General features: G+C 35.7%; 2 protein-coding genes across 7 annotated transcripts in view; both read right to left on the bottom strand.

Moving 5' to 3' along the window:
* Positions 1-92: 92 nt before the first annotated feature.
* LOC109855818 (B9 domain-containing protein 2-like) lies at positions 93-8,653 on the bottom strand. 4 transcript variants are annotated; one of them, XM_020430443.1, is made up of 4 exons: positions 1,100-3,550; positions 767-875; positions 378-638; positions 93-286 (listed from the first exon to the last, which is right to left on the bottom strand). In XM_020430443.1, exons 2-4 carry the CDS (start codon positions 852-854, stop codon positions 108-110), a joined length of 528 nt encoding a protein of 175 aa, XP_020286032.1. In that variant the 5' UTR covers positions 855-875; positions 1,100-3,550; the 3' UTR covers positions 93-107. The 4 variants fall into 4 exon arrangements, with proteins under 4 accessions (XP_020286032.1, XP_020286031.1, XP_020286034.1 ...); XM_020430442.1 differs by having other exon boundaries at positions 767-872; XM_020430445.1 differs by lacking the exons at positions 767-875; positions 1,100-3,550 and adding an exon at positions 8,570-8,653.
* The window catches only part of LOC109855817 (ecdysone receptor), a 37,061-nt gene continuing 25,862 nt past the window's right edge, over positions 3,638-14,836 (bottom strand). For 2 of the 3 annotated variants that reach the window (XM_020430439.1, XM_020430441.1), the window contains 4 exons: positions 12,102-12,475; positions 11,585-11,848; positions 11,131-11,506; positions 3,638-10,648 (listed from right to left, as the gene is read on the bottom strand). In XM_020430439.1, coding sequence (XP_020286028.1) covers positions 10,401-10,648; positions 11,131-11,506; positions 11,585-11,848; positions 12,102-12,475 — 1,262 coding nt within the window. In that variant the 3' untranslated portion in view covers positions 3,638-10,400. The remainder of the gene's footprint in view (positions 10,649-11,130; positions 11,507-11,584; positions 11,849-12,101; positions 12,476-14,836) is intronic. The other variant, XR_002250334.1, reaches the window with a different exon arrangement.

The following is a 14,836-nucleotide window of genomic DNA, read 5'->3' as shown; positions in this document are numbered from 1 at the left end:
GTTTCGGATTGATATTTGATGGCTTTCGATGTGATTTCTATATTGTTTCTCTCGAGAACTCTTCACTTTTTATATCCAAGCTTTATCTCTTTCACAAATGTGTTCGTTCACAATTGGCACCCAAATTTGTCGAAGTTCCTCGCCACGATGTGCAAGCAAACGATCACGGTTCCCATACTTTGTGTGAGTATCTCAAATCTGTCCACCGTGTTGACTAAAACACTCGGTGACGTCAGTTGCAAGCCTTTCCCTAAGAATTTGTCATGCAATCTATCTTTCCAATTGCCTGTAGAGCAAATAAGAGTTTGTTTTTGTTAAGCAAGCGGTCAAACAAATGTTCGATATTCGAAAATTTCATAGGTCACATGTGTGTATACCAATAGGCTTCCATGTGTGGCATTCTAAGACATGCATACCGGGCGACAACGGAATACTATGCACTCCATACGAGAGGAACAGTATTCTCCCATATGTGTCTCTGCAAAACACTTGTAATAATAACTTCGGCGAATTTTGTAGAGTTTGAGTCGAGTAATGCAAGTCTACAGGATGATCCCAGACCGGGTTGTTTGTATAAAGATCGCAACTCTCCTGTGTTTGTCCCTCTTCGTTTCCGGATATGACTTTCCAACCATTGCCTACAATGACGCATTTGATGTGTGTTATAAATAAATATAATAAATTTAAATAAATAATAAATTTATACGATAAATTTACAAATATACAATATAAGTGTGTGCACACTGTTAAATATAAATCTTTTTACCAACGTGGAAGGTCCATTTACACATCAAACGCGGTTGCTTAAAGTTCTTCGCGGATGACACTTGCCCGATTATATGTAACTCGGCCATGCCACAAAATCATTATTGCTACTTGAAATATATATAATTATACAAGTGTTATATGTAAAGTTGTAAGACTAATATACGTGTGTGTGTGTGTGTGTGACTTTTATTTTTTAAGATATATTCTAGAAAATTGTTTTTCAAAAACAAAACAAAGTTAAGTACTTTGTTATATTTTTATCACTTTTTTAGTAACATAATGTTCAACAAATGTCGACAAGTTCGAAGATGACTGAGATTATATTACTTACTTCGACAGGTTTTATTTACGCACGATAATACACGATAATATATTCATATGTAACAATTTATGCATATAAAACCACGATTGTTTCAAACTTAAATTTTTAACAATAAGTGTAAATAAAAACAAAACGCTGAGGAGTTAAAAAGTACTTCCATATCTCAACCGACTGCGACTAATACTGACCGACGAGCAGGTGAAGTTTCAGTGTTGTCGGACGTGTTACTATGACTACAATGAGTCAGTTAAACTCATTATTACGAGAATGTGTCTTATAAATCAAATATATATGTGGGTATATGTGGTTTTAATAACTTAATACTTTTATTTGCTGTATTAAAGATAATCAAAAATCTTGAAAAATATATATAACTTGTGTTACAATACCTTTCGCGTTATATAAGTATAATAAAGATTTTAGAAAAGAAGATGTACAAAGAGAAAATAAATATAAACGCGCGTCAGAAGTAATTCTGCCTTAGCCATTGGAGGGAATAAAAATAAAAGAAAACTTTAACGCGTTTTTACACAGAAGAATCTTACAGGTAGCACATAAAACGTATAAGGAGGAGTCATGTTATCAAAGCTTGATGCAGAGCCGTTGTTAATTCAATTTAATTGTATTTCACTCCAAAACTATGTCATGAAGAGCGCAGTATGTGTTATTTTATTTTATTTTCTGAAAAAAAATACACACTGACTTTAATGGCAAATATGTCATAGCTTTCGCCCAATTTTATTTTTTGTCGTTTACTGTCGCTACTTAATTATAATTTTTGTGTTTCTTACTATCGCTCGCTCGCTCTCTCTCTTTCTCTCCATTGCTTTTTCTTTCATTCACACAGTCATACATTCCACATTGCTACTTCTCTCTTATGTCAGTCAGATCGTGCGTGTTCAACTGTTACATGCTTAAGTTTAGTTAATGATATTCATCAACTAAATCGCTTTTAGTTAATGATTGTTAAGATTATTGTAGATTATTAATTAGTAATCGTTAAAATACAATATGATTAATGTGTGTGTACACATGCATCGTTGCGTGTCTACAAATGGAGAATGTGCGAATACCTGGATCCTCGGATTTAAGAAGAAAATACTCTAACGAGAGAAAAACAAATCGGTAAAGTCTCATAGATGTTTAGAAAAATTTTTCATTCTCTTCGCGAGCTTCAAGATCCTCAAAAATTCTCTTCCCGCGCGAAACGTTTCAAAATATACATTATATAATTTATATAAATTTATATATATAAATTATACGCGCGAAGATTTATACTTGGATCCGTGAATTTCTAAGTTCTTCAAGCTCACTCGGCTTTCAAACAAGAAAACACTCACAATCGGAATCTCTCAAATCCTGGGATCCCTGGTATTCCTAGATTCCTTGGATCCACAAAAGATCCTATAAATTTCCAGATAGGTTTTACATTTCATCCGTCCTTCGTATTATATATTCGTGTTCCTTCTCCGATCGGAAATACGTATGTACATATTACTTGTAATTGCTCACAATCTTACTCAATCAAACATAATTCCAAACTCTTTCTCGTCGCACATTGCGTCTTTTTTTCTTACTCCGTGTAACGTATCATTTCACAATCAGTCTATACATGCGTGCATGCGCGCACGTGTATGTACGTGTGTGTACGTGTCGTGTGTGTGTGTGTGTATGTGTATCGTGTAAATATCATCTTCGTGTATACATGTATACATATATGTTTGTATAAAACGCTCCAAATAGAAATAATATATCTGCCGATTACATGGTAAAACGTCGTTATTTTTTTTTCTTAAAACGTACAACAATTAAGTCAGTCTAATACATTCCAAAAGCACCAATTTAATAATTAGTCGATCATAAATTCATACAATTTTTTTTTATTTCAATCCCGAAATATATATAATAAATTTTTTCTTTCTTTTTTTCCTCGCTTTTAATTTTCACTAAACAGACTAAACTCGAATTGCACCTAACGCAAATATAAGTGCGAAAGCCCATCAAGAATTTTTTCGCTTTTTTGTTTGTACGTCCGAATTCTTCTCTTTATGTGAGAGCGCCGTTTGTGTTAAACAAAACGCACTTTCGGATCATTCCGATGAAAAGATGCGCCGAGAGATGGTCATATAATTTGTGACATCTCTCTCTTTCACGGATTTTCCGCAGCAGGAATTTTTACGATGTTATGTGTGTATGTGTGCACGATACCCAAGATTTCCAGCATCACGGATATGCGCCGGTATGTACCGGATAAAGATCTAGTATCAAGTAGGGTTTTTACGATGTCGAGGATCGGTGAAATTAGTCAACGATACTAGGGATCTGTGCGTTCTCCGTGTCTCTATCTCTTTTTTTCTCTTTCGTCGTGTATGTGCGTGCGCTTGTATCACTTAGTGTCTCTCCCCCCTGTGTATACGTGAGTATAAACGTGAATGTACGTGAAAGTCTAGTAGTAGTAATAGCAGTAATAGTGAGATAGTAATAGTAATAGTAGTAGCGCGGTAGTATTAATTAATTAACAGTATGCGGTGATACTCGTTATTCTTGTTTTTTTTTTTTTTTTTTTTTTCATGAGATAGAGTCTAGGTATTAGTCGTAGTAATTAGTAGCAGGAGCTGTCGTAGTTAAGAATAACAGCGGTAAAGAGTCTTGTGCAAGCGCAACAAATGACGTTTGCATTGCCGACATCGAATCACGCGAACCGTTTCTTTCGCGGTGGCAACTCTTGGAAGTTGACCAATACAATTTGCGATACAGACATTTGCCAAGTGCAAAGTTTTGGTGCGAAAGAAGCTGAACGAAGTCTCTCTCTTTCTCTCTCTTTTTTCTTTCTCTCTCTTTTTCTTTCTTTCTTTTTCAGATCACTCAGAATTTCTCCAGGTTACTACACGTCCTTTAAGTCTAAACATTTATATTTTTGGAGTCCTGATCGCAAATCGAAGGAGTTGGTACGACATATACCGAGTCACATCTTCTTGCACGTGTCTCTCGTCATGTATCTCTCATCTCTTTTTCGTTTTAAAACAAACCTCTTCTTGAAACATACTACAAGACTTTCGTAATAGAATTTGCAAACGAATATAAGCTACATCTCGTATCCATTTGTTTTATTTCAAGTATCTCAATATATTATCTTAAGACCTTCGATCGCAATTTACAATATTTCGTGACAGACATAACGGATAGACATCGGGACACGACGCGCATAAGTGTTTAACAGTGTACTTAACTGACGACAAACGTGAACACATGTGCTCTCTCTCTCTCTCTCTCTCTTTCTTTCTTTCTTTCTTTCTTTCTTTCTTTCTTTCTTTCTCTCTCTCTCTCTCATCCTTTCTCTCCCTCTCTCTCTCTCCTCGTGTGTTCAAGTATGAATATTTACATCCATATATTGAATACATATATATATGTAAAAACATATATACATATTCAAATACTTGTATATGGATGTGTGTATTTTATAATTTTTAAAAAAACACAGAAACTCGATTCTACACTTGGCAGTAATATGAACAATTGCCCAGGCAGGCGTTTAATTGTTTTTTTTCTCCTTATCTTATTCGCTTTGTTTTTTCGTCTCGCACGGTTTCTTAAATCTTGAAAAAAACGACAACATCTCAACAAGACGAGAATGACGTAGACGGTAAAACGTCCTTGGCAGTGATCGTAGAATTGCGTGTTCATTTTTGTCGTATTTCTTATGCATTCGCTTCATCTTCGTTCTCGTATGCGTTTCGCTTTTTTTTTTTTTTGTCAAATGCGTTTCGTGTCACTCGACTTCAACAATCTACTTTTGCAACTAAGCGGCATGTAACATTACAAGCATTTATTAAGTTCGAGGAAAAATAAAGTGTAAAGCGGCGAAATCAGCTGAGACACATGTGTGTGTTATTATGTAAAATTATGCCACAACTTGAATTCCTAGATGCTTGGACTGTTAATTCTCAAACTGACGTCATTGTAAATACTAAAAAATCATTTTATTAACTTTCGGGATTCTTAGTTTTTCGAGCTCTTGGACTTATCAAATCTTAAGTCTTTTTTCTTAGATAATTTTGAAGTCTTTGAAATACACATCATATTCCTCGATTCTCGGATTCTACGTCTCGTTAGATACAGAATGTTAGCAAGAAATAATAATAATTTGTTAGCAATTATTGTTAACAATTATTCACATAATGTAGTTTTTTCTTTTTCTGTTTTTGCGTCTACTTTTAGTCTAATAATCGAAAACGATTTAACGCAAAGGCTAATTCAACGAAGATGGAAAACAAAAACTTCAGGTTCGATTCTCGGTCCAGTCACTCCACAAATCGTTTTTCCTATGTCTAAGATTTAATATGTATATATACGCGGAACTTCTGCTCGCTACATGTTATTATTGCAGAGCATATTGAAAAGAGAAATATATATTTTAATTTTTACATATAAAGAAATATATATCTATTCTTTAGATTGGTTAAAGTGTATTGAGAAAGTTTTTCTTTCGCAATCATTTTTCAGATTGACAAAAAAAAAAAAATAGAAGGGACTCAAAACGCGCAGTATGAATCCAAGGATCTGAGGTCGATATTTATAATTGGATTTTACGTTTTTGTTTTAAGATCGAACTACGAATACCGACCTAAGTATTTACAAATGTAGGAATACGGAGAGCACTAAGAATCCGGAGACTAAAAATTCAAAAATCCAGGAATCCAAGAATTCTTCGCGTATATCATCGTCTTTATCCTTTAGTTTTAACAATTAGAGACTAAATGTCTTCCCGCAATAGCGTTACGATTTCTGGGAACTCTATAAGGATTTTTTTTTCCATAAATTCTTACTTAAATCTGCATCAATCCTCGTTTCGTAATTATTATTTTTTAAAATGTTTTATCAACTATGTAGTTATATTATATAGCCATACTTAATAATCCACTTTCGCAGTCTCTCTATTTTTCTTACATGTTTTCTACTATCGTTTCCCTTTTTTCTTTCACTCTGTTCCTTTCTCTCTCACTTTCTCACTCTCTATTTTCTCTCTATCTCTAGCAACACGGTAAACTCGCGTGACTTTGCTCACGATTTGTTTTTTTTTTGTTTTGTTTTTATTAGCGAGTTTGTTTTCTCTTTCATTGAAAGATTTGAAACGGACGGTTAAATTTCAATGTATTTTTCATTATTTTTTGTTTCTGTTTGTTGGTGAGCCGATGTCCGCTGCTGAAGGCACAAGGCTTTGCACTAGAACTCGGTCACCTAGCCTAGCTCACTCATCTACGACCTACTACCATAAACTAGCATTCATTGCAATTCAGCATTGCTTTCTTATAGGAATTGCTTCAAACATCGAGCGAGAGCGTATGTATAACGTATCAAGTAAATCATAATATAAAAATACATTTACGATGCTTTTTTACTTGATAAACAATGTTAAATGTAATGTGACGCGTTCTAAGTGAATTTTGGTAAAAACAAGTTATAAATAAATAGATTTGAAACTCCGAAAATTTTGATTTACCTATTGAACAAAAAATAAGATTCGACTTAGCAAGTGTAATCCTGTTTAAGAATTTTTCCGATGATTCGATTCAGTGAATTTTGTTTTTGACATTAGTATATACATCTGATTTTACTGCCACTATATATATATATCACTTCTAAAAAAGCGCAATTGCTCGAAATTCAAAACAATTCAACGAGTTTTCTCACTTTCATTCTACGCACTACTGCTTTCCTAAATAATTGATCGCCACACGCCATCTCGCTCGATTACTTTCGGTACTTCCATCAGTTTGGAACGAAAGATGATCGATTCGTCTCAAGCGTATCATTCGATTTCTTTCCTTAACTATCATATAAAGTTTAATCTTCGATCGTGTAACGAATGAGAGGAAGCCGACTTTAAATTTCGATTTATTCTTGATCGAAAATTGTGGGCAAATATTTAATGTCAACACGCTCGAACGATTTTACAAAAAATTTTTCACGTCTCGCGCCGATGTATATTCCTCTAATTTTTAATTATAAACGTTGCACATCAAATGTCTTCTCAAGCAATAGTCCGCAGATAATAACATCACATAACGACGTATATACATGTAACGGTTGTCATGTACACACACGAATTCCATCAACATCATCATTCGCCATACAATTTTCGACTTGATAAACGAATTCAAAGTTGATTTACTCTATATTACTTAAAATATATTTTTTTCCTTAATAAAAAAAATATTATGTATTCCCGTATTTCTGTTCAAGAACAGGTGAATTAGAGTTGTCTTATATCAGTTATTACTCCAAAAAAAGACATCTTACACAGTACTCCTCCAATAGGTAAATATATTTCCGCGCGCATCTCTTTTCAGGACGTCCCATGACACATTGACGAAGATATATATATATTTATATGTATGTATGTATAGATATATGTGTATATATAAACAACAAAAGATACAAGCATATAACGAACTTTTTCTACTTTGTCTCTCGTGTCACACGCAAACACTATATATTCATAAAAAAATTATTATGTACAAAACAACTTCTTGCCTTGTGACATGTAAGCAAAGATTGATACATACACTCAGCTTTCCACAGCGTATTCTCTTGAAAAATATGTACATTTCGTAAAAAGTTTATTTCATCAGCCCATCTCCTTTCCTTGCGGGAACGCCCTGAACGTATTCACGATCTGTATTAATAAGGGAAACATATTAATACACAGTGCCACCAAGACGCGCTATCCTGCTGCGGTATAGATCCCTACCAATCTTTCAATTCTAACTATCTAACTTTCGCTCCAGTCTCTCTCTCTCTCTCTCTCTCTCTCTCATTCTTTCATTTTTCCATTTTTCACATTCGCTCTCTCAATTATTTTGACTCACACACGCGCATACACACACGCGCCTGCTTCCACAGTCTCTCCCTTCCCTATCTCTGGTATAAACAATATACATGCTAGCAAGATATATTATGTATATGTAATGCGTGTGATATAGACTCTCTATGGTATTGGTATGCTTGTATCATAGGGTTTCTTTTGTTGAACTTTGCGCTTTATATTTTTTTTTTTTTTTTTTACGGGACGCTGCTCAACAGCGTCTCCACTGTACTGGGTTTCGTTTCGCCTTCGCTTTGTTTACTTACGGCCAAAACTTGGGAGAATGCTATATTACTGATGATTTAAAACTGTAAGATCCTCGAACTGTTTCTTCTCGCGAGCAACATCACCGTTTACTTAAAATTACTCGTCCTCATAGTTATTCGTGAGTCGCCTATTCTTAATCCTATTGCTACATCTTCTTCCTCCGGTTCACCCTCCCTCTTCGTCAGATTAACTGCACTTGCCGCTACTCGTTTTCTCAACAAATGACCCATCCGAAATATCGATACCTTATAATACAATTACATTTACATATCGATTATGTGTAAGGATTTATCCAGGTAGGGGATATAGCGGTAAAATGTAAATTGCAGGTAGCTTTCTTCATATACCTTCGTTCATACACCTCTGCATTCTATAAATCACAGCCTGGGCCGCACCACTGCCTTTCTTTCACAATGATATATAAATCTTTCGCTCTTGTTCCCGCTTCCTTTCCCCGCTCTCGTTTCCGGACGTTTCCAATACACGGGGAACTCTTCTCGCCCTTCCTTACTCCTAAGCCGGTCCCACGCAACTCGTGCGCAATAAGATCATTCACGCGAGGCGATTCACGGCAGTTGTGAACGAAAGAGATCTGGTCAGCTCACATGGAACACAAATAAATTTGTCTCAATTTAAATTGAAATATATACATATGTATGATTGCTCTCTCTCTCTCTCTCTCTCTTTCTCTCCCTCTCTCTCTCTCTACTAAGTTATCCAAGCCTTATGCTGTAAAACTCTTGTCTATAGTTTACAATTAAAAATCAAAAAGGGGTATTTAACGCATAAGATCTGGATAGCTCAATGGCTCTTATAAAGAGAGTAACCATCTGAAAAAGATTCAAGTCCCGGTCTAGTCACTTATATATTTAAACTGTTTTTCTATACTTATAATTTAATATATAACGTGGAATTAGTTTCTCTACACGCTGCATGTTATCACTGCAGAATATATTGAAAAAAAAAAAGAAATATATGATATGCGTTTTATTTTTTATATATAAGAAAATATATGTTTATTCTTCAGATCGGTTACATTTGCAGGAGAGCGGAAAAAATATATTTTCTTATATACATAAAAAATAAAATACGTATGTATATCTGCGTATGGTTTCCGTGTCACTTTTATATCAACGTTTTGGACATTTTACTTCGCTTCAAATGATAGTTTTTGTTGACTCTGCATACATAACATATATGAATATATATGTTTTTTTTGCAGAAAGTAGATTTTATAACAAAAACAGGATTTGTGTGATAGCTTATAATATTTCAAAAGTTAGAGATAATGTAGGCCAAATTCGAGATAAAAATGTTATTAAACACTTTTATTACTTAATAAACGTAACATTATTAAGAACGACATAAGAAAATTTCAATAATTCAGTATACAAAAACATTTGTCCAGTACTAGAGTTTCAACTAAATATTTAATTAGAACAGTGATAATCGACAAAACTATAAGAGGCTACGCAAAATGTGTTTACGCAATCCGCTTTTCGGTAATACAAGTCATGTGCGTTTGAACTCCAAGACATCATTTGCCAGCAAAAGTCAAAAATTTCTCATGAATGTCGATTGGATTTATATAAGTTCATAAGTAAAAATAGTAAATTTTATAAAACTCTATAATTCTGACTACATATATATAAACAATTATTTTAATCAGAATTGCTTCCGAACTTCAAAATCCGTTTCACAGTTCTCTTTCATCACATAGATGCGATCGTTTGTATCTTATTAACGCCTTGCATTTATCTATCGTTTTTATACCTCGAAAATATTTTAATTTTCATACCAACATATCTGAATTAGTAAACAACAACCTTCTTTCGATCTCGAGTCACACGCGAGTGGTGTAGGTCCGGCTTTTGTTTAAGCTTATCTTTATGAACGTTATAAAGATCGATCAGTCCACAATTATCTAAACGTGGCCGATTATCGAGAAAGAACAAATGATCATAATGAATCTAGAACAGCGCCTGATACAATATATGTTGACTTGCGATGGTGAGGCAGTGGCATAGTGGTGCACTAGTACAAGAATTGCGCAGGCCGTTTTCCACGTCCATGCGTCTACACGACGCCGTTTTGCTTACGCTGTTGCTTGCTACTGCGACGTCAAAAGAGTTTTGTTCAGCCGACCGGCGCAGGCGCCGTTGATCGGCGACTGGGAAACTAGGGTATCACATCCCAGATTTCGGCGAGGAAAACTGGCAGCTTCTTATTCTTGAATTTCAGATTCAAGCACATCTGACTGTTTTGATTGCCGAGAGTTCGAAGCTCGGTCAGAACCGACAAGAGTTTAGCGAAGATTGTACCGGATGAGTATTCGTGACGATGATTATCCACGTACGCCTTCAACGTCTTTAAATATATTTCCTGCAGCTTTTCCACCTTCTTGCCTTCCACCAAATTGGGTCTCTCTGCAAAACGATGTTATTGTTGAATTTAACATGAGAATGGAATGTTTTTTTTATTAAAAATTTAAATAATCTTTCTCTTTCTCTCTCTCTCTCTCTCTCTCTCTCTTTCTCTCTCTCTCTCTCCCTCCCTCTCTCTCTTTCTCTCTCTCTCTCTCTCTCTCTCTCTTTCTCTCTCTCTCTCTCCCTCCCTCTCTCTCTCTCTCTCTCTCTCTCTCATTCTTTCATTTTTCCATTTTTCACATTCGCTCTCTCAATTATTTTGACTCACACACGCGCATACACACACGCGCCTGCTTCCACAGTCTCTCCCTTCCCTATCTCTGGTATAAACAATATACATGCTAGCAAGATATATTATGTATATNTCTCTCTCTCTCTCTCTCTCTTCTTCCTTTAAAGTAAAATCTTTCTTCTCTCTAAAATGTTGCATTCTTTATGAAAACTTATTTTGCGCGTATTTGCCTTCTCTCTCACATACGAACCTGAGAAAATTACAATAGCGGTGAGCAAAGCGTATTCGGCATTATTGACCTTCATTGCGTACATTTGCCGACAAAAATGTAAAAGATTATCGATGGTATCTCCCATTCCGGCAATGCTGTAGTTGTCGCGCGTGTACGACTGATTGTTTGCGAAAATTATGCTATCGCTCATCGCGTCGTACTTCCTCGCCATTCGCAGCATCATCACCTCGCTGGAGCACGCCTTCAGCAGTGTGATCTGATCCTCACGCATCAGCTCATTGAAGCCAGGTAGTCTTTTTGAGAATTCAACGATCAGCTGCACGGTCAGGATCGTGATTTCAGTGATGTGCCTGAAGCTGTAGTCACTGGGATCTTCACCGGCAAATGGTGAATTCTGGAAGGAAATGCGTAAGAAGATAATTAAACGAAAACTTTGCGATACACACAATTCGTATAAAATGATTACACGTACTAAATTGATTCTTTTCATGTCCTCTTCGCTCGGTTGCTCGAATTCACATTGAAAAGACACGAGCCTGCTTATCAGCTCCTCTTGCTCGGGACTGATGGGATTGACTGATGCTGCTGAAGAGTTCAGCGAGTATTTCGAATTATTACGTTTTCCGGAGACTGACTCGGGTTCGACCGGCTCGGTTTTCACGCTCATCTGATGATCGCCCATCCCGGCGCTACTCGGCGAACCGTTCATTGTCGTACTGTTCGGTTTGTCTTTTTCCTGCAACAATTTTAAAATAACGACAGTTACGAAATAATCCGTATTATAAAAAATATATGTATTGAAGAAAACGGTCTGTGTGAAAGAAACAGATCTTGAAAGATCTTGAGTCAAAGAAGACTGCCGTATATTCTGTGTTTTGTTATGAAAAAGTACTTTAAATTCACGTTCTCCGTTCGAAACGGAGATGTTCAGAAAGAATGCAGAGAGAATGACGTACAAAATGTAGCATATTTAAATGTTTGCGCTCTACCTTCTGCGCTTTCTTCTCCTTTCTTTTCACCGCGCATTGGAACTCAGGCACGACGCATTCCGGCCTCATGCCCACCGCCAGACACTTCTTCAGCCTGCACTCCTGGCACTTGCGGCGCATATACATGTCGATCTCGCAGCCGTTGCCGTACTTGCATTGGTACACGGCGTTCCTGGTGATGCTGCGTCTAAAGAAACCTTTACAGCCCTCGCACGTGAGAGCGTTGTAGTGATAACCAGACGCACGGTCGCCGCATACAAGGCACAATTCCTCCTGCTGCCGAGGTGTGGGTCCTTTTCTTTTCTTCGTATCGCATCCATCGTTATTAACACTACCGTTCGTTATCGAAGTTATTGGAACCTGTTGAGTCGGTTCTGAAATCAGAAACACGCATGTAAGTGTTATTGCATTATCGATTTAAAGATTTCGAATTTGAGAATTGCATTTCTCTGAAATTGTGCGCTTTGACTTGTCAATAAAGAGAGCACGAACGTTGCATTGAAAACCAAATGCAAACATGTGCATTATGGCATGTACGTGTAAATTTAATTTTCAATTTAATTTGCAAGACAAAGATATTTATAGATGTTTCGAATATATATCAATTGCTGCAAATAGAATTGTCATTCCAAACACACAGTCAAAAGTAATCTAAGTAAATAAACTAAAGGCTTTTACCAATAAATATGCAGATCTTCACGCAAGAGAATAATCTTCTCTTTTAATTTCACATTATTTTTTTCATTGGACGAGCCTACTGATTACTGATGTAAGTCAGTTTCGAAATTTGTTATCTTTTATCTCGAAGTCATTTCGGTCAGAAATTCTTGACTCCGATCGTGCAGAATCGTGAATAGTTTCATAATAGGTTTCTATGGCGACATCGTTACGCGTCTCCATTAACCCTTTTATTTGTTTCCATTCGCCGGGAAGAACGAGTTAGAAGTCATGGTCGGTGAAAGTATGAGCGAGACCATGTTCCACAGGTGTGCGCTATACCAGGCACACATATGTGCGCGCATAGATATAAACGCCATAAAACAGGCGAATGTAAATCGACAACGATAAACCTGGTTTGAAATCGAGAATTGATCATGACATGACATTCTTGGACGCGTTAATTTATTACTCGTGCTTTTGTCTTAGAAAAGCTCGAATTAAATAACAATTTTTCTTTGTGATTCGCAAATATTTAATCTGGATTACGAAACGTCTATGTGTGTATTCGTCTATTTTTTAAATATCAATACGATTTTCTAATAGTTTGTATTTAAACCGTAAGAACTCAAATTCGTATAGTCCATACAATTTTACAAATGTTACATAAAAACCTGGTATTGCACAATTTCTTTTTTTTAAATTAATTTTTTTTTAATTAACGGAGCAATTTTATATTTTATGGTATATTTTATTCTTATTACCACGTTTTATCGTATCTTTCAGATACATATTTGCCCATATATCCATGAGTGTGTCCTCGTTTGCAATTTTTAATTTTTTTGAGTTTTTAGAGCGAGAAAAAGGGTATCTAAAATATCTGAAGTTAACAACCAAGAAATACAAATAAAAATTTATAAGAGTCGAATGCTGATGTCAGTGTAAAATAATATATATGTGTGTGTGTCAGAATATCATGAATTTTACATGAATAATTGCTAATATATTACTTTTAAAAACAGTCGAATATTCTATTAAAGCATTCCCTTACAGTTTTTACAACTTTTATACTGTACTCACATAATTGCTCTAATTTTAACTTGTTTTTATTAAATGAAGATAATATACTTTTTTAAATTTAATAATAGCTGCTATTGAAATAAATTCGTTGCCACAAGAGTTTTAAAGGTCAATAATAAGCGCAACACAAAAAGCACTAGACATAAGTATTAGATATTAATTTTTTAGTTTTGAAAATTTTTTTCATTTCACATCTTCAAGTAGAATTACTCTTTTCTTGTTTTCACCAAGTCTAGAACACTGTGAGAAATTCAAAGTTTGAGTCGTGATTGGTATAAACTGCGTATTCAGAAGAACGGCGCGCAAACCGTTGCCGGCTTCAATGTTCTTCAGCGAGGTTTCCATGTTGGTTCGTACTACCTCTCTCTTACTAACGACGTAGCAGAAGTAGTGTGTGGTGATGGTAGTAGTAGTAGTAGCAGTAGTACATAGCAATACTATATAGTAGTGGTAGTAGGAGTGAGCGGCCTTGACTCTGGCTCTCTTGGTGAATGTCTACACAAGTGGACGCACACAGCCGCTCGTGTGTCCTCCTTGTTCTCTTGTCTTACCTAACAAATGGCGAGTTTTTCCCTCTCTATTTCTCCCACCGCGCCGCGTTCCGCACGCCGGAGAGACGAAAGCTAAAACGGGCCAGTGAGCACTACCTCGTTTCCTTCCAGAGATCAGCGTGGTAGAGCGAGCGTGCGAAAAGAGGAAGTGGAAAGACGTAGATGTATGTATTCGCTACAAAGCGGCGGAAGAGAGAGAAACAGATATGTATGTAATAATGTATATGTAAAATATACATTATGAGATGGAAATTGCGCAAATTTAAATTCAAATTACATTTAGTTAAAAAATTTATGTACGGATTGTCAAGGAAAACTTCTTCAATAATTGTTCTAGTACTAAAAATATAATATATTTGATGAATCGTATTCGACACGAGATATAACTTTGCTAATCGCGCTTTTGATAGTCGGACGATGTCTCATCCAAACTCCAAATTTAACTTG

This window comes from Pseudomyrmex gracilis, unplaced genomic scaffold (assembly GCF_002006095.1).
Source record: "Pseudomyrmex gracilis isolate BER0280 unplaced genomic scaffold, ASM200609v1 scaffold_99, whole genome shotgun sequence".
NCBI lineage: Eukaryota > Metazoa > Arthropoda > Insecta > Hymenoptera > Formicidae > Pseudomyrmex > Pseudomyrmex gracilis.
The sequence above is the reverse complement of the archived record's forward strand: the minus strand, read 5'-3'. Positions and strand labels throughout refer to the sequence as shown.